Below are 19662 nucleotides of genomic sequence, written 5' to 3'. Positions count from 1 at the left end.
AGGAAAAACTGACCATCTTCCGCTCCTTCTGCAGTAAAATGATTGCCGACAAACACATCCAGCGCAACCACATCACCAACATGGACGAGGTGCCGCTCACTTTTGCTCACTTTCGACATCCCAGTGAACTACACTGTAGATAAGAATGGGACCACCACGGTAGCGATACGCACAACGGGCCACGAGAAGTCGGCTTTTACTGTTTTAATGTTGCCATGGTAATGGACAGAAACTGCCACCTATGGTGATTTTTAAGAGGACAGATGGCAAACACAGCTTTACTAAGACTGGGAGGCAACGCCGGGCGAGTTACGCCACCATATGTGAATGGATTGTGGATGCTTGGGCTAAGGTATCTGCTTTGACTGTTGTCCGAGCTTTCGCGAAAGCCGGCATCATTGCTGAACAGCCCCCTGGCAACTAGACTGACTCTGACAATGACGAGAAGGAACCCGGCCTGTTTGTTGGAGAATTTGCCCAGCTGTTCATTTCGGATACAGACGATGAGGACGTTGATGGATTTGTGGATTAGGATTGATCAAAAAATAACGTGAGTACATTGTTACATACTTCAATAAATATAATTGTCTTTTGAAAAACATTGTTTTAGCGTGCATGCATGCTACCGTTTGTTTTAAGATAACGTATGTTTTACCATGCCTGTGCCCAATAATGCGGTGCGCCTTATTTATGTTCTAAATACAGAAATAGACCCCGTAACTGAGACTGCGCCTTTTAATACGGTGCTCCCTATGGTCTTGAAAATACAGTACATAGAAATTGGGGTGTGATGTGTGTGTTGTGCCGCAATGCTGATTTCTTTTAATGGAACTAATAGAATGAAATGTGAAATTGTTATAGATGGTGATGTACTGACTGTACACTATCATCAAAGGGCTACTTCATACAGACACTTTAAATTTGTCCGTACAACATCTAGAATAATGATTATTGTTCGGTTATAATGGTTTGCTCGGTTTATGGGCTCTGTAGAGGAACACTTGTGTCTTTTGAACTACAGAGTGATAAATGAGTAATAATTGTCCAACACAACCATATTACAGTTATTGTCGCTGCACCAATATTTGAATTGAAAGTTGCATCTATGTAAAGCAATACAGTGTGGAAATGTTTTTTAAGCAACTCCTTAAACTGGATTTTTCCTTTTCATATTTCTTTCTTTTTCTTTTTTCCTGTTTTGGGTATAATTTTTAGTTACAAATTGTATTTCTCATCTTCAGACTTGATTGACAGCTGTCCCAGACCCGTCTTTTTTATGTTGCCTTGATGCAGTTCAAAAAGTAAGTACACAAAGCGCTTTGATTCAACATGTTCTACACAATATTCTTCCTTTCAGATTAGTGGTCAAAAACACACCTAAATAACAAAGTTACATTTGAAAACTGGACATGAGCTGTAGCACATAGTCAGATGTGAATATAAGGTATTAAATATTTTACTTTCCCTAAACAAGCAAGTACCCCCCCCCCACCCCCAAACACACGCATAGTTATATCAATGGACAATGGTAAGAAGATCACCTAAAAAAAGGTACATGCTGTAAACAGTTTGATAGAAATATAGATGTTAAAAATCAAAGCTGAGGCCAGGTAAAAAAAAAAAACTAATTATGGCCTTAATATAGCACAACACTGTAGTGGATTATATTGCTAACAGTGTGTTAACCTAAAATTAATACATTTTATTGATAATGCACTTCATATTTCAAAGAAATATCAATGTGCTCAATTGAGCAATCACCCCTTGTGACTTGCTAATTCGATGGAAAGAGATGCGATCGGAAGACTGAAATTGAATAGAACAAGCTCTGACAGCAATTTGACCTCCATCCCAAAAAAGGTAGGGCCATCAATTCACAGGGATGACAATAAATGTTAGTCTTTGTTATAGCTTTTCACACATTGGTATTCTTCATATATCTTAGTTCAAGGACAGCTGGTAATCACTCCTCAGTAGATCTGTGGTAAATTATTATTGGGACAAATTTGACAACAAAAAAAGTGCTTCCTTTTGAAAATAAATAAATCAGATGGCACAGAGTGAAATACTGAATTACCTTGGCATGGGGCTGTTGAAAGGTGACTCTGGAGCTGTTGATGAGTGATGAGTATCTGTACCAATGGGAGGTGGAAAATCTGTGGCTGCTGCTGGGCTGGTTTTGCAGGACAGCTGAGAAGCAGATGTGAACGGTGTCCTTGAGCGCCTTCAGTTGAGATTCCTGAACCCAAAAGAGATTACACGCAGATGACCATTTTTGACTCCCTCCATGTCTCTTGCCATGCATACACTTGATTAATTGATTTTATGAGATGCCAAGCTCTAAATTGACTTTCACAGAGCTACAAAGTAATGTGAGTAAGAAATGAAGTGTAACGATAACAAAGACTGTTAAAAAAGTCATTCTTTTTTAAAGAATGATTGCATTCCCTCGCACTTGAAAACAACGTACCTTTTGAAGGTACTTTTTGTGCTGAATGTATTCAGCTTGTTCCCTGCACCTTTACTAAAGAACTGGTTAAATGTCTTCTTTTTACTCTCTATACACCCCACCATCTCTATATACTTTATATACAAAGAACAGTCAAAGGTTTACATATATTATTGAGAAAAAAAGCTAAACAAGACATGGCTGACTCAGGGCGCTGCCATGTTTGCTTGTTTACATTCCTGCTCAAATGCTGTTGGCTGAATGGCGGTGGTGGATTCAAACAAAAAAAAGGCATAGCGGTTATATATGAAGTGATTAAAATAGATCTATATCAGCGATTGATCCTCCCTTTTTTTTTTTAAACCTCTTGTCTAGAGGAGAAAATCCATCCAATCTATGCGACAGTTGAGTGGCAAGTGGAATGATCTCAGTAGCACTGCTGCTATCCAATATTTTGGAGTTGATTACCAATTATCCCATTGATTAATCGATGAATCGGACAGAAATTGATTTGCATTATTTAACACCAATACCAATACAAAATATGCATGTCAGTTGCGGGTATTATTTCTCTCCACTTGGGTCAACCTCATCACATTCTACACTTTAGAATGTTATTTTGAATTTGTGTGGCTTTAAAAGACAGGCCTTGGTCTGGTCAGTGACATATATGTCAGTGAATAAGAGTGTAGTTGGCAGTTGTAGTTTAGTCAGTCGGCACATTGAATCCCTGGAAGTCAGAAAGCCCTACTGAAGAATGAAAAGTACTCACCTTGTCAAGTGCAGTCTTCTCTAATTCTTCCTTGGCTATGGTTAACTTGTGTTCCAAGTCCATTAGCTGCTGCCCCTACAAAAATAAATGACCTTTGAATCAAATAAATTTTTCAGAATTTTCTTCCCATAGCACGATCATGACTAAGCCAAATCTTGAAGGACTGCTAAAACTCTATATTTAGGTATTAGTTCATTTTTAAAGTACATATACTTTACAAAGTCGTGAAAATGGATTTGTCCCCTTCTTAAATTTTCATTGTTGTGCAGTTTCCCCACTTCTTCTTCTTTTCCTTTCGGCTTGTCCCGTTAGGGGTCGCCACAGCGCGTCATCCTTTTCCATGTAAGCCTATCTCCTGCATCCTCCTCTCGAACACCAACTGCCATCATGTCTTCCCTCACGACATCCATCAACTTTCTCTTTGGTCTTCCTCGAGCTCTCTTGCCTGGCAGCTCCATCCTCATCATCCTTCTTCCAATATACTCACTATTTCTCCTCTGGACGTGTCCAAACCATTGAAGTCTGCGCTCTCTAACTTTGTCTCCAAAACATCGAACCTTGGCTGTCCCTCTGATGAGCTCATTTCTAATTTTATCCAACCTGGTCACTCCAAGAGCGAACCTCAACATCTTCATTTCCGCCACCTCCAGCTCTGCTTCCTGTTGTCTCTTCAGTGCCACTGTCTCTAATCCGTACATCATGGCTGGCCTCACTACTGTTTTATAAACTTTGCCCTTCATCCTAGCAGAGACTCTTCTGTCACATAACACACCTGACACCTTCCTCCACCCGTTCCAACCTGCTTTGACCCGTTTCTTCACTTCCTGACCACACTCACCATTGCTCTGGACGGTTGACCCCAAGTATTTAAAGTCCTCCACCCTTGCTATCGCTTCTCCCTGTAGCCTCATTCTTCCCCCACCAGCCCTCTCATTCATGCACATATATTCTGTTTTACTTCGGCTAATCTTCATTCCTCTTCTTTCCAGTGCATGCCTCCATCTCTCTAACTGTTCCTCCAGCTGCTCCCTGCTTTCACTGCAGATCACAATGTCATCTGCAAACATCATGGTCCACGGGGATTCCAGTCTAACCTCATCTGTCAGCCTATCCATCACCACTGCAAAAAGGAAGGGGCTCAGGGCTGATCCCTGATGCAGTCCCACGTCCACCTTAAATTCTTCTGTCACACCTACAGCACACCTCACCGCTGTTCTGCTGCCCTCGTACATGTCCTGTATTATTCTAACATACTTCTCTGCCACTCCAGACTTCCGCATGCAGTACCACAGTTCTTCTCTGGGTACTCTGTCATAGGCTTTCTCTAGATCTACAAAGACACAATGTAGCTCCTTCTGACCTTCTCTGTACTTTTCCATCAACATCCTCAAGGCAAATAATGCATCTGTGGTACTCTTTCTAGGCATGAAACCATACTGTTGCTCGCAAATACTCACTTCTGTCCTGAGTCTATCCTCCACTACTCTTTCCCATAACTTCATTGTGTGGCTCATCAACTTTATTCCTCTATAGTTGCCACAGCTCTGCACATCACCTTTGTTCTTAAAAATGGGCACCAGTACACTTTTCCTCCATTCCTCAGGCATCTTCTCACGCACTAGAATTCTATTGAACAAGCTGGTCAAAAACTTCACAGCCACCTCTCCTAGATGCTTCCATACCTCCACAGGAATGTCATCAGGACCAACTGCCTTTCCATTTTTCATCCTCTTTAATGCCTTTCTAACTTCCCCCTTACTAATCATTGCCACTTCCTGGTCCACCACACTTACCTCTTCTACTCTCCCTTCTCTATCATTTTCCTCATTCATCAACTCCTCGAAGTATTCTTTCCATCTAGCAAGCACACTGCTGGCACCAGTCAACATATTTCCATCTCTATCCTTAATCACCCTAACCTGCTGCACATCCTTCCCATCTCTGTCCCTCTGTCTGGCCAGCCTGTATAGATCCTTTTCTCCTTCTTTAGTGTCCAACCTGCCATACATGTCATCATATGCCTCTTGTTTTGCCTTTGCCACCTCTACCTTTGCCCTGTGTCGCATCTCAATGTATTCCTTTCGCCTCTCCTCGGTCCTCTCAGTGTCCCACTTCTTCTTAGCTAACCTCTTTCCTTGTATGATTTCCTGTACTGTGAGGTTCCACCACCAAGTCTCCTTCTCTCCTTTCCTGCCAGAAGATACACCAAGTACTCTCCTGCCTGCTTCTCTGATCACCTTGGCTGCAGTGGTCCAGTCTTCTGGAAGCTCCTGCCGTCCACCGAGAGCCTGTATCACCTCTTCCCGAAAAGCTGCACAACACTCGTCCTGTCTCAGCTTCCACCACATGGTTCTCTTCTCTGCCTTTGTCTTCCTAATTTTCCTCCCCACCACCAGAGTCATCTTACACACCACCATCCTATGCTGTCTAGCCACACTCTCCCCTACCACTACCTTACAGTTGGTAACCTCTTTCAGATTACATCGTCTGCACAAGATGTAATCCACCTGTGTGCTTCTACCTCCGCTCTTATAGGTCACCCTATGTTCGTGCCTCTTCTGGAAAAAAGTGTTCACTACAGCCATTTGCATCCTTGTTGCAAAGTCTACCACCATCTGTCCCTCCAAGTTCCTTTCCTGGATGCCGTATTTACCCATCACTTCTTCATCACCCCTATTACCTTCACCAACATGTCCATTACAATCTGCACCAATTACGACTCTCTCTCTGACTGGGATGCTAAGAACTACATCATCTAGCTCCTTCCAGAATTTCTCTTTCACCTCTAGGTCACATCCTACCTGTGGGGCATAGCCACTAATCACATTACACATAACACCCTCAATTACAAATTTCAGCCTCATCACTCGATCTGATACTCTTTTCACCTCCAAGACATTCTTAGCCAACTCTTCTTTTAAAATAACCCCGACTCCATTTCTCTTCCCATCGACACCATGGTAAAATAATTTAAACCCTGCCCCTAAACTTCTAGCCTTACTGCCTTTCCACCTGGTCTCCTGGACACACAATATATCAACCTTTCTCCTCATCATCATGTCAACCAACTCCCGAGATTTTCCTGTCATAGTCCCAACATTCAAAGTCCCCACATTCAGTTCTAGGCTCTGTGTTTTCCTCTTCTCTTTCTGCCGAAGAACCCGCTTTCCACCTCCTCTTCTTCTTTGACTTCGACCCACAGTAGCTGAATTTCCAACGGCGCCCCGCAGGTTGACGGCGCCGGTGGCGGACGTTGTTAACCCGGGCCACGACCGATCCGGTATGGAATTCTTTGGATGAACGCTCATATTTGTTTGGCAAGGTTTTAAGCCGGATGCCCTTCCTGACGCAACCCTCTGCATTTATCCGGGCTTGGGACCGGCCTACAGTTTGCACTGACTTGTGCCACCCATAGGGTGCAGTTTCCCCACTTGAACGTTTAAAATCATTAAACAAATGCAAATATCAGAAAAAGATAGCCCAAGTAAACATAAAAAGCAGTGAAATGGTGATTTTATTTATTAAGGGGGGGAAATTTTTTTTTCATAGCTTCCTGGCCCTGTGTGAAAAAAGTAATTGCCCCTAAAACAAATACCTGCTTGGGCCACCCTCAGCAGAAACAACAGAAATTTATTGAACTGGCAATGAGCCTTTCACATCCCTGTGGAGATATTTTGGCCGACACCTCCTTGCAGAATTGTTTGAGTGGACTCGAGACTTTTCAAACATAAATGGCCGGACTTTTGACTAAGTTACTCCAAAACCATTTTTTTTCTTTAGAAGTTGAGTTGCTGGTGTGTTTTGGATCATTGTCCTGCTGCAGAACCCAGATGTGCTTCAGCTTGAGATCACAAACTGATGACCAAACATTCTACTTCAGGATATTCTGGCAAAGAGCAGAATTCATCCTTCCATCAATCACAGCTTGTCATCTAGGTCCTGAAGGAGCAAAGCAGGCCAAGACCATCAAACTACCACCACTATGTTTGACTCCATCATCATCCCAGTCCCCAAGAAACATGCAATTTCAGGACTGAATAACTACAGACCTGTCATTCTGATATCTGTGGCCATGAAGTTCTTTCAACACTTAATGTTGGGCCACCTGAAGAGTGTCACAGGAACCCTGCCGCTGGTGATGCAGTCAACATGGGGATGCATTTTCTTCTGAAACACCTGGACCAGGCAGGGATCTACGCGAGGATCCTGTTCGTGGACTTCAGCTCTGCATTCAACGGCTTCATCCCTGAACTTTTCTCCTCCAAGTTCTTCCAGCTCACTTTTCTCCTCCAAGTTCTTCCAGCTCAGCCTCTCTACTACCATCTGCCCCATCTACAACTTCCTGACAGGCAGGACAAAGCAGGTGAGACTGGAAGCTGCTGCTACAAAGAAGGACACAATTCGAGTGCAACGGACAGTTAGATCTGCCAAGAGGATCATCGGTACCCCTCTACCCACTCTTGAGGACTTGCACGCTGCACAAACTATGACAAGAGCAGGCAAAATTCTCTTGGACTCCAACTTTTTCAGCTCCTTCCCTCTGGTAGGTGCTAACGAATAATGCACAGTAAAACCTAAAAATAGCCTCTTTTCCCCTGCCATTAACAGACTGCGTCATGGAGTTATCAGGGAAAACAAAAGGCGGCGGGATATGCTTCTATATCAACGGAAAATGGTGTACTGACGTCACAGAGCTCAGCACACACTTCACCCCGGATTTAGAGTCTCTGTTTTTGAACTGGAAGCCATTCTACTCGCCTCATGAGTTTACATTGTTTACATTCCGCCTCAACGTAACACGAATGCTGCACTGCTAACGTTCGCTGAACAAGTAAACCAAATAAAAAATAAAAAACACCCAGACTCACCCCTCATTATTCTTGGGGACTTTAACAAAGCTAAACTCAACCACGAACTCCCTAAATATAAGGAGCACATCGACTGTCCTACCAGGGAAAATAACTTTTAAGACCACTGCTATACTACGCTAAATAACGCATACCGTGCCATACCTCTTACAGCTCTGGGCTTGTCTGATCACTGCTTAATTCACTTAATACCAACATACAGACAAGAACTTAAATGTGCAAAGCCTACGGTGAAAAGAGTGAAAAAGTGGACCAATGAAGCAAAGATAGAACTTCAACGCTGTCTAGATTGCACAGACTAGAGTGTCCTTGAAAATTCAGCTGACAGCCTGGATGAATATACGGACACTGTCACATCCTATATCAGTTTCTGTGAAGAGGCGTGTGTACTAACAAAGTCATTTTGCACGTTCAATAACAACAAACACTGCCAAACGTAAGCAACTTCGCCAGGCTAAAGAGGACGCATATCGAAGTGGGGATAGGGCCCTGTATAATCGCACTAGAAACCAGCTGACTAAAGAAATTAACATTGCAAAGAGGAACTATGCAGTAAAGTTAGAAAAACAGTTTACCGCTCATGACTCTAAATCAGTCTGGCATGCATTACAGTCGCTAACCAATTACAAGCGACCAACCCCCCAAGCTGAGAACAATAAAAGACTCTCTGACGATTTGAACACCTTATATTGCAGATTTGAAAAGGACACGTTTAGCTGAACCTGTGGTGCGGCCGACACAACCTGGAGCTGAACACGTTCAAGACTGGAGAGATGATCGTGGACTTAAGGAGGCATCCTTCACCACAGCTGCCCCTCACGCTGTCCAACTACCCTGTGTCAACCGTTGAGACCTTCAAGTTCCTGGGAATTACATTCTCTCAGTACCTGAAGTGGGAGATCAACATCAACTCCATCCTCAAAAAGGCCCAGCAGGGGATGTACTTCCTGCGGCTTCTGAGGAAGCACGGCCTGCCACAGGAGCTGTTGAGGCAATTCTACACAGCAGTCATCGACATAGTCCTGTGTTCTTACATCACAGTCTGGTTTGGTGCTGCTACAAAAAAGGACAAACTCCGACTGCAACGGACAATCAAAACTGCTGAAAATGTTATCGGTACCCCCTTACCCACCCTCGAGGACTTGCACGCTGCCAGAACTAAGACAAGAGCGTGCAAAATCCTCTTGGACCCTCCACATCCTGGTCACCACCTCTTCCAGCTCCTTCCCTCAGTTAGGCTCTACTGAACAATGCAAACTAAAACAAGAAGACATTCCAACAGCTTCTTCCCTCTTGCCATTAACTTCTTAAACAGTTAACTTACAATTCCAATGCAACATGGTGCCAATTTTTTGTTTTGACTTTGTTGTCACATTTCTGTGTTTTATACATTACTCGTGCACTCACTGTAGTAGTCTCTCCACGCTGCACTATTTGCATATCTGTTGTTGACCAATACTGGCCACTCGTGCCTTAGTAGCATCTGCAACATTTGCACAATCGACATTGTCCCAGATTATCGCACTACTCGTCACTTTAAACTGCATACATTTCTTGAAGTCTCGGCACCCTTTGCACAATGGTCATTGCATCGGACTATTGTTAAATTTGTCATTTCAAACTGCTCTAATTGCTAGAGGACTCTCCATCTTTTTGCACAATTGTCAAAAAATAATAATAATTGTACCGCCATTACCACATTACTGGCAACCTTTTTTTTCTTATTTTTTTTTGTCTCTATAATGTCAAAAGTATTCTCTGTCAATTGACTGTCTGTTGTCGTACTAGAGTGGCTCCAACTACCGGAGACATATTCCTTGTGTGTTTTTGACATACTTGGCAAGAACAAGAATTTAAAGTCTTAAACTAGCAACCAGTGAATTAATAGTTGGCAAACTTGCTGTTTTACCATATACAGGTACATAGTACATGATGTAAAGGTATTATGTCTCTTTGAGAAATACAGTATTATACTCTACAGTCCAGGGGTGTCAAACAAATTTTTGTCGCGGGCCACACTGTGGTTACGGTTTCCCTCAGAGGGCCGTTATGACTGTGAAACCATAAAAATCTTTAATCGCCTCATCATATTTACACACGGAATGTATGAACTAGTTTTGGAATCAGAAATCAAGGGTAATGGGGTTTTCAACTATTATGAATGTTTGGTAACACAAAAATGCTTACAATATCTCAATGTTATCATTTATGATATATGACAATTTGAAATTTTGGTACAGATTTTAACAAGAATCATGGAAGTTGACACACATGATTTTGCCTTTGCGGGCCACATAAAATCATGTGGCGGGCCGGATATGGCCCCCGGGGCTTGCGTTTGACACCTGTGCTCTACACTGTATTACAGTGCAATGTTTCGTATTGTGTGTCATATAAGAAGACCCACAAGACCCATAATTATTATCATTACTCATGTTCAGTCCCTGAACTGAATAATAAACACAAAGGGCATTTATTTCACACAAAAAGCCCATCAACACAACAGCAAAAAGAATCCCATTATTAATGGCTTTCCCATTACGATGGAACAAATTGTGATAATTTGCATGCAGATGGTGTAAAACTAAAACTGACCTTTGTGGTCTACTTTGAATCATTATCTTTTATTAGGTTTCTTTTACTGGCATTGTGAAATGAAACATGCACCATGCTTGAAACAGCCAAGGTCGGCAAAGCCAACAAATAGTAGACGCAATGTATTTGTTTGAATACCCTTTTATACAGTATTATAGTACCCCTATGGGTATTGAGTCACAATAGGGAAACATTGAATATTTGCAAAATTCACCTCATTATAAGGCAGATTTCAGCGCACAAAATCATCATGTTAATGACGACAATTACGTTCACGACTCACCGGGTCAATTACAATTATGTTTATGTTTGGCCTGATGCATGAGTCATACCGTGACAGACATAGGCAGGGCTCACCTCTGAAAAATGTATTTATTTTTGTCTGAGGGTTTACATCAGTGTGGAATATTGTAGAATATATTGCCACGGCAAATACAAAGCAGACATATTCAGTGGTACTACAGTAATGTCCTTTGAATAATGCTGATGGTGACGAGAAAAAAAAACAAAACATTAAATTGCCATATTTCAAAAGGAGCCTGTGACATTTTATATTTTTGCTGTCAGAATACTGGCAGAGTATTTTAATATGATACTGCAGAAGGGAAAGTACACAATGTGTTTACAGCTGATCACAGCAGATAATACAGACAGAAAATGTTGCTCAGTATGTCAGATGAAACAGTGCAAACACGATCTGCTAAATAACAAGTCCAGAGTGGATTGGCGAACAAGCACAAAAATTTGCAGCCTGCTCTCAGTATTACTTCTAAAGGGCAACAGAAGAACGTGTGCGCGTTCGCATGCATGTGACTGTGTTGCATGATAGAGAGCCATTACAGCCATTGCTTCGTGCATCATCAGCAGATAGTCCTCTGAGGAATGCAGGAACAGGGTGACTGACCCATAAATGCTGACTTTCAGGGTTAGTGACTCAAAGCTCCACATTTTTGTGTCTGTCCATTATGGAGGTGTGGGGTCAGCGGGGTACAAGCCATTTCGCGAGATGAGGCATACGACTATATCAAGCCACTTACTTTTGAAAGCCAGTGGAGAGGTAGCCTCGGGGTAAAGTTGAATGAGGACTTACACAGTAAAGGCTCTTCATTTTTGCAGCGCTAGGAAGGGCTGTTGCTCTTACGGTTTTTCGATAATAACAGAGTGAACAAGTGAAGACGAACCTGCCTGGGTGTTGTGTTTATTGCGGTCACTGCGGTGACTGTGATAGAGCTACCAAAGGTCAGCCAATAATATGGGGGATGTCGTCAATCTTTGCCATCTGTGAGCCTATGAAGCCCTTTGAGACTCTTTTGTGATTAAGGGCTACACACATAAACTTCCATTCATCCATCCATCCATTTTCAACACCGCTTATCCTGGTTAGGGTCACAGGGCGCTGGAGCCTATCCCAGCTGACTTCGGGTGAAAGGCGGACTACACCCTGAACTGGTCGCCAGTCAGTCGCAGGGCACATAGAGACGCGGACAACCATTCGTACTCACATTCACACCGTCACTGAGTGGGAACTGAACCCACGCTGCCCGCACCAAAGTCAGGCGAGTGTACCAATACACCATCAGTGACTACACATAAACTTGACTTGACTTATTTTATTTTTAATGGGTTTCAAATTAAACTACAGATACTTTCCAAAACATTTGAACTCCATTCAAAAAGTTAAACTTTAATAAATTATAGATTCAGGGCCTAAACAAGTACAATTATTTATTTGTTTATTTTTACATAATTTGGGCTTCCAGCTCATAAAACCCACAAAATCAGGAATTCAAAAAATTCGAATACTGTGAAGAAATCATTTACTTCTCAGTTTTTGTCGAAAAAAAAAAAGAAATTTGGGTCACATTAAATCAATAAAAATTTGGTACTTTCAAAACGATACGTTAATCTTCAATACTTGGTTGGGAATCCCTTTACTTTAATCACTGCCTTGATGCACTGTGGCATTGAGGCAATCAGCCTCTGGCATTGCCTGGGATTTATGGAAGCCCAGATTTCCTTGATGCTTGCTGTCAGTTCTTCTTTGTTTTTGGGTCTGGTGCCCCTCATTTTCCTCTTGATAATACCCCATAGATTCTCAATGGGGTTTAGATCCGGCGAGTTGGGTGGCCAGTCCAGCACTGTGATGGCATGGGCATTAAACTAGGTTTTGGTGCTTCTGGTGGTCTGGGCAGGGGCCAGGTCCTGCTGGAAGATGTAATCTGCATCTCCATACAGATCCTGAGCAGAAGGAATCATGAAGTCCTCTAAAACATTCTGGTAGACTGTTGCTGTGACCTTGGATTTAAGAAAGCAGAGTTTACCAACACCTGCAGTGGACATCGCACCCCAAATCATGACTGACTGTGGATATTTCACACTGGACCTCAAGCAGCATTGGGTTCTGTTCTTCACCCGTCTTCCTCCAAATGAAAGGCACACTTTACTTTCATCGGAAAAGAGGAACTTGGACCACTGGCCAACAGTCCAGTCCTTCATCTCCTTTGCCCAGTTGAGACACTTCCTACGTTGGCTCAGGCTCAGAAGTGGCTTGACCCGAGGACCCCGACAGTTGTAGCCCATGTCTGACTGTGGTGGTTTTTGAAGCTGTGACTCCCACCTCATTCCACTCTTTCTGGATATCTGCCAGATTCTTGAATCGTCTCTGTTTGATAATCCGTTGAAGCCCACGGCCATCTCTTTTGCTGGTGCATCTTCTCTTGCCACATTTTGTCCTTCCACTAGACTTTCCATTGATATGCTTGGACACAGCACTATGTGAACAGCCAGGCTCCTTAGCTATGATCTTTTTGTGGCTTACCCATCCTATGGAGGGTATCAATGATGGTTTTCTGGCCAGTTGTCAAGTCTCCAGTCTTCCCGATATTGAACCCAACTGAGACAATTGAACCAAACTGAAGCAATTTAATGACACCTGGGGAAACCTGTGCGGGTGCTTTGAGTTTAGTAGATGATTAGTGTGTGACACTAGAAAAAATTATGGCCTGCAAAATTGGACTGATTTCTTCACAGTATGCTATTTTTGTTTTTTGTGGGTCCTGACGTCCTTGCGGGGATAGCTTTCACTAGCAGCTGTTTCTCCAAGCTAACACCTAATGTTGAGTCAGTCAAGCATATGAAAACAAGCACACACATTTAAAATAAATGTAAATTAATAATAAATGTATATATGTACACATACATATCATTCCCTCTGTGTCTCTGATGCGATTATTAAAGCTTTTTATTTCATAATAATAATAATACATTAAACATTAAACGCATAGTCCTTCGGTGAACATGTTCAGCGAACGTGAATCTCAGGGATGGATCATTAACTGAATGAGGAAGCACTTGAATGATTTTGTGAAAATGAACGAAACGATTCGGTGAAAGAATCTTCTGAACTAATCTTTTTAAAGAACTGATTCAAATGATTCAGGACACTCAAAAGAACTGCTGTGCCCATCACTAAATCCTTCAAAATAAAAGCACATCAGTGTAATAACAGAGTCAAACACTTTCTTTGGTGGCTTATTTAGCAGTTACCTTCAAATGTTGTTTTTTTCATTTAGTTTGACTGCTAAATAAGCGACATTAGGGACAAAGAAAGTATGGTGAAACTGTTATTATACTGATTACTTTTATAGTTTTATAGTATAATATAAGGTCTGACTTTCAACAGGATGTGTTACACCGATGTTGCGACAGTGTTTTTGCCCACAGTTATTAAGAAAAATAAATAAATAAATAAATAAATTTAAAAAATAAAAAAATAAAAAACTCACACTGTGGAATATGCTGTCTGTTGAACCTTTTTTACACAACTTACGAAATGCTTCCGATGGAAGAAGATGGATTTCGGAAAATGAATGGCCAAGTCACTATTTTTTTGGGGGGCGTGGGCAAAAATTGTCGCAAAAATTTCCTGAACACTGAATCATAGAAAAATTAGGGCACACACAAAAAAAAACGAGGTTCCACTAAATATCATTTTCGGATTTCTCCCACATAAAAACTTGCATGTCAGGTTAATTGAAAAACTAAATTGTCCACAACTGTGAATTTTAGTGTGAACGATTGTTTGTCTATATGTGACCTGCACATTGATTGACGACCATTATTAGGTGTATCCTGCCTCTCTCCCAAAGTTTAGTCATAAGGACAAGTGGTATCGAGGGGTGACCTATGATTTTTCCAATAAATACTAAAATATAATGAATCCTCAGATCTAACACAATTTACATGTTGGAATATAATGTTAATCAAAGTGCATTAATGTATTGTGTCAGGAGAATTGACACTAATTTTGTACATGTTCATTTTATGAAAATGATAGTGTCAATGACATTACTTAATTTTAGCAATTTTGTAGGAGCCCCATTATGACATTCAGTAATATGTACTTCCTGTTCAATAATAATTCATGGTCTTTTGCATCTTAAAGAGCAACTCATGAGAACCTATCAACATACAAGCTACAACTGAAAAGGATGGCATGGATATTATAGGAATAAACAAGGGACAACAAGATGCAGATTGTGGTCTGGACAATTGACTGTGCAATTGACTACCTCGTTAGGAGGGATTTTGTAATTGGTAACTAAATTAATTGGGGTATTGCCTGTAATGGAACTATAGTTCCATGGTGGTCTCAAATACTTCTTTAGCTCTGGTGTGGAGGTGCTTTAAAGTGAACCACCCTTCAGTGTGAGCTTACCTTAAAAATTAAATCCTTTTTCCCATACCGCAATTCTTTCAGTTGAGCCTGGATTTTTTTGGACTGCAAGAGAAAGATAAGAAAATAAGTGTTAGCTCATTCAAATTGTGAAATTGGTTTTAGATCACGTAGAAGGATTCTGACAACTGCAGCAGAAGGCTCCTTAGTGAGTGTTCCCAGGGCAAAAGCTCTAGCTAAAAGAACAGCCTCACTGTGAGAAGGAAAATATAAAATCTCCGCTTCACTGAACTGCAAAGACAAACCAAACAGTGGTGCAGCCATGTGCTGGCTTCATGTTCACTGCCAAATTATCACACGCACCACACATACAGTGCTGCCACCACCTCAGGTATGAAGGTTCCTTGGTGACAACCAGCTGTTGCCTGTAATCAGTAAGCAAAACATTCAAATACCAACCCGTTATTTGCTGCCAGATCTAACACAGACCAACCCGGCTGTGCTGCTGTGGCTGACTTTTCGTTGCTGCTTGTGTACCGTGACCAAGCCATCATAAAAGCTGTTTGTGACATGAGAAGCAACATGGGGCTGAGCAAAGACCCCAAGGCCTCTGTCCTAGTCATCGTTTAGGATAAAGTATTTTCATATGATGCTATTGGGTGAATGACTGTTTTTCCTTCTCAGCTCATCTAACGATGCGCTACAACGCAAAAACTACCACCCTGTATCGGGTTTTGAGGCTACACATATAATAAAGTGAAGTGTATTATTTGTTACTGAACAAAAAAACATGCATATGGGAACAAAGACGAGGGAAGAAGCAAGAATAAAAAGAGCGTGTGGGTATTTTAAGAGGATGCTGGCCGATCGTACCATACACTGACAGCAGCAGTGCCTTTCGGCGACAGAAATATATGTGTGTGTGTGTATAACTCATTTGCATCTTTAATTGGCTGTTAGATCTTGGACGTTGCAATGCCGTTCACAGGCAATTCAAATTTTAATTCGCAGCAAAACCAGTGGCTGACAGTTGGCTACTCATGAAAAAAACCCGCACACCATGCAACAGTTCAGCTCTCAGACAAATACAGCTTTGCATTTTGTATCATTTTGAGTCACTTGATTTTATATGTATCTTTAAGTTATGAAGAAAATATAACTGGAATGAACTTCAGAATTTTTTATTTTGTATTTAATATTTAAGTGAGATGGACAAATCAAAGTATACATTTAAGTGAAAAACAACACAAACAAGAAAAATATTAGTCATGTATGAGTAGAAGAGATAAGATGGATCACATGATACGGTGGTTGAGTTCCTCTTCTGTTTATTATTTGATTTTTAGATTGAAACCTCAACTTGCTCCTTATCAGTACACTGTTAGACATTCCTGTAAATTATACAATTATTTACCACATACCATACAGTAAAATATTTTAACGTGATTATACAGCAATTAGCTACAATACTTTGTCCCAAAACACCCATATAAAGTATGTCCTTTGTTACTCGACGTATAGCTTTTCAAATCCCAGGCCAATGGTAACTAAGCACAAAGAATAAGTATTGACTTTCAAACTCACAACAATTAATTTGTTGTGATGTCGCCCGGGTCAAGGAAAGAAGTTAATTCATAACAAATTGATTTAATCTGGAGCTGTTATATAACGCTACACGAATAAATTACCTAAAGAAGCTGCACAGCCGCAGGAGCAAGATAGCTTGACAAAGAAATGCAAATATTTGTATCTTTCAGTATGCTGTACTCTCATCTTTTCCAAAGCATAGTCCTATAATTTACTCAATAAATCATGCCAAGCACCTCTTCTGCACAAGAGAACTACAGCGCCATGTCAACCTTGATGTCTGATTAGCAGTATAGTATGAACTTGGAGTACAATGCATTCAGGAAGTATTCAGACGACCGACATTTTTCTATACATATGATCAAATCTTGTAAAGAAATATTTTCTCAAAGGTCTATACTCTAGATTACATCTTAATGACAAAGCTGAATTTTTGTATAATTTGACATATGCATTAGATATACTGTATATGAGGAGGTCAAGATAAGTTAAGGATTTTAATAGTTTAATTCCTGGTATAGTATTACAGTACTTCTCAGTGACCACAACATCATACACTGTTTGCTGTTTATTTACAACCCCAAATCCAATGAAATTGGGACGTTGTGTTAAACATAAATAAAAAACAGAATACAATGATTTGCAAATCATGTTCAACCTATATTTAATTGAATACCCTACAAAGACAAGCTATTTCATGTTCAAACTGATAAACATTATTGTTTTTAGCAAATAATCATTAACTTAGAATTTTATGGCTGGAACACGTTCCAAAAAAGCTGTGACAGGTGGCAAAAAAAGACTGAGAAAGTTGAGGAATGCTCATCAAACACCTGTTTGGAACATCCTACAGGTGAATAGTTACACGGCGGGCCGGCCGTGCGCTGTCTGGACGTCCCGTGCATTACAGTATGGTTTAGTCAGTGTAGTGTTCTCAAGAATTAGTCTTGTTCTCTATTTCTTTTTGAATTCATTTTATTGCTCAATCGATCAGCACACAGCTAGCATCTATTCAACAAGAAATTACATTCTTCTTCGTGTTCTTTTCTACGCCTCTTTTTGATGTAATATTTTTACCCCTAGTGTTCTGACTGAGATACCACAGTCAGATAAAATTGTACCTTTATAACAAGATGACAAACTTCTGTTCCTCTTTTTTTTAAATGAATGCCTTGTGTTTTTGATACTCACAAGAAATGTCAAGTTTAAACTGAAATCTATATTTGTGTTTGAAACTAGAAAAATACTGTTGATTATGTCAACCTCTGGTACCGTTTTGTAAAACTGCACGATTTACAGTGTCATACTGAGAGCTGTTATAAATTACCCTTTTCCTGTGGCTAAATAAGGTTATTGAAAGATTAGGATAATCTGCATTTGATTCACTCCCCCTGGCCTATGTCCTTGTGCTGGTCAATTGATCTTGACAATTGTTCACCACTCTACCCAAAATAACATACAGTACTACCATATGTTGTAGTAACACAATTATGCAAGCTCATTTTTAAAAAGTTATGTTATTTTTCATCAAAGTTTCTAATGATAGGTATTCTCTACATACTGTGCGTCTGCATCAAACTCAGCAGGAGCGCAACAGGATCCCAAAAGGGCTCTACCTCCCACTGCCTTCAAACAGATTACTCTTTTCAAAGTAGTGTCTGTGCCTTACTTGCTGGAATCTGTCAGATGAGGCAGACTGGCCATAATCCACCCGAGTGGAAGTAAATTTTATTTTTATAATTCCAGTCATTACAGGTGTCTGAATTATTCAATACAGATAGTGAATGAGGTAGAAGAGGGGAAATTGTTTTATTTGACAGATATGCTCCTGCGGTCATAACTAATTGTATTGCTGGGTACATTAGTGAAACTGGGTGCAGCACACATCTCTCAAAACAATAAATTATCAATGTAGCCAGACATGCACTTTTTTTTTTTAGTTGAACTTCAGCGCTAGTTTCAGATTCTTTGACAAGACATTTTAATATTGTATGTAGACGCATATGGATTTGTCAGTTTTTCTATTGCTTTCTCTTCCAGTCATACAAAATCACAGCACTACCATGTGCAAGAAGAGAAATGCAAATTTGTTACGCTTCGATGGTCTTTGACCAATGCATCCTAGAGACTGAGCATACAGCTGCTGCAAATACTGTATGTGCAAATTTCATTGAAGCGTCTTACAAAAATGCATAGGTACTTAATGACTTGGGATGAGAACACTTTCGCTTCAATACAACTGCATAACAGTATGTTGTTGTTGCTGTGACTTTAGATTTGTCCAATCACAGGTCACCGCAGCAAGTCACTCGCATGATTTGTTTAGCAGTCTTTATATAGGTTAGGGTTACTGCCTTTACATTCTAGAAAGTGAAATTTTGCTTTACTGTGCCAGAGGAACCTCTCTTTCAATAATTTATTCAGTTCACATTGGAGTTTGCATCTCAGTACCATTAATTAGGATAATTTTACTTTCAGAAGCATAATCAAATTCGGATTGCATATTAGTTTGTTACTCAAGGACAATCTAAAATTAGTGCTTCAAGCCACAGGCACATAGCTGCAGAGTGTACTAAGCCCCCCACACTCCTACACAAGCATCCATAAACTTATGGTGTTGTAAGAAAATTTCAGTTCATGAGATTTAGCTGAGACAAGATTTTTCAAATGCAAATCACCTTAAGGGAATAACCACCGTTGTCACTTTTTCTGTTGA

At 40.7% G+C, this 19662-nt stretch overlaps 1 protein-coding gene across 2 annotated transcripts in view; it reads right to left on the bottom strand.

Moving 5' to 3' along the window:
* The window catches only part of luzp2 (leucine zipper protein 2), a 195020-nt gene that overhangs the window by 19179 nt on the left and 156179 nt on the right, over positions 1 to 19662 (bottom strand). For both annotated transcript variants that reach the window (XM_061702713.1, XM_061702722.1), the window contains exons 7-9: positions 15402 to 15464; positions 3222 to 3296; positions 2078 to 2239 (exon numbers count right to left, since the gene is read on the bottom strand). In XM_061702713.1, the coding sequence (XP_061558697.1) occupies positions 2078 to 2239; positions 3222 to 3296; positions 15402 to 15464 (300 nt within the window). The remainder of the gene's footprint in view (positions 1 to 2077; positions 2240 to 3221; positions 3297 to 15401; positions 15465 to 19662) is intronic.

The sequence above is a fragment of the Phycodurus eques genome, chromosome 2 (genome assembly GCF_024500275.1).
Source record: "Phycodurus eques isolate BA_2022a chromosome 2, UOR_Pequ_1.1, whole genome shotgun sequence".
NCBI classification, from domain to species: Eukaryota; Metazoa; Chordata; class Actinopteri; order Syngnathiformes; family Syngnathidae; genus Phycodurus; species Phycodurus eques.
The sequence above is the reverse complement of the archived record's forward strand: the minus strand, read 5'-3'. Positions and strand labels throughout refer to the sequence as shown.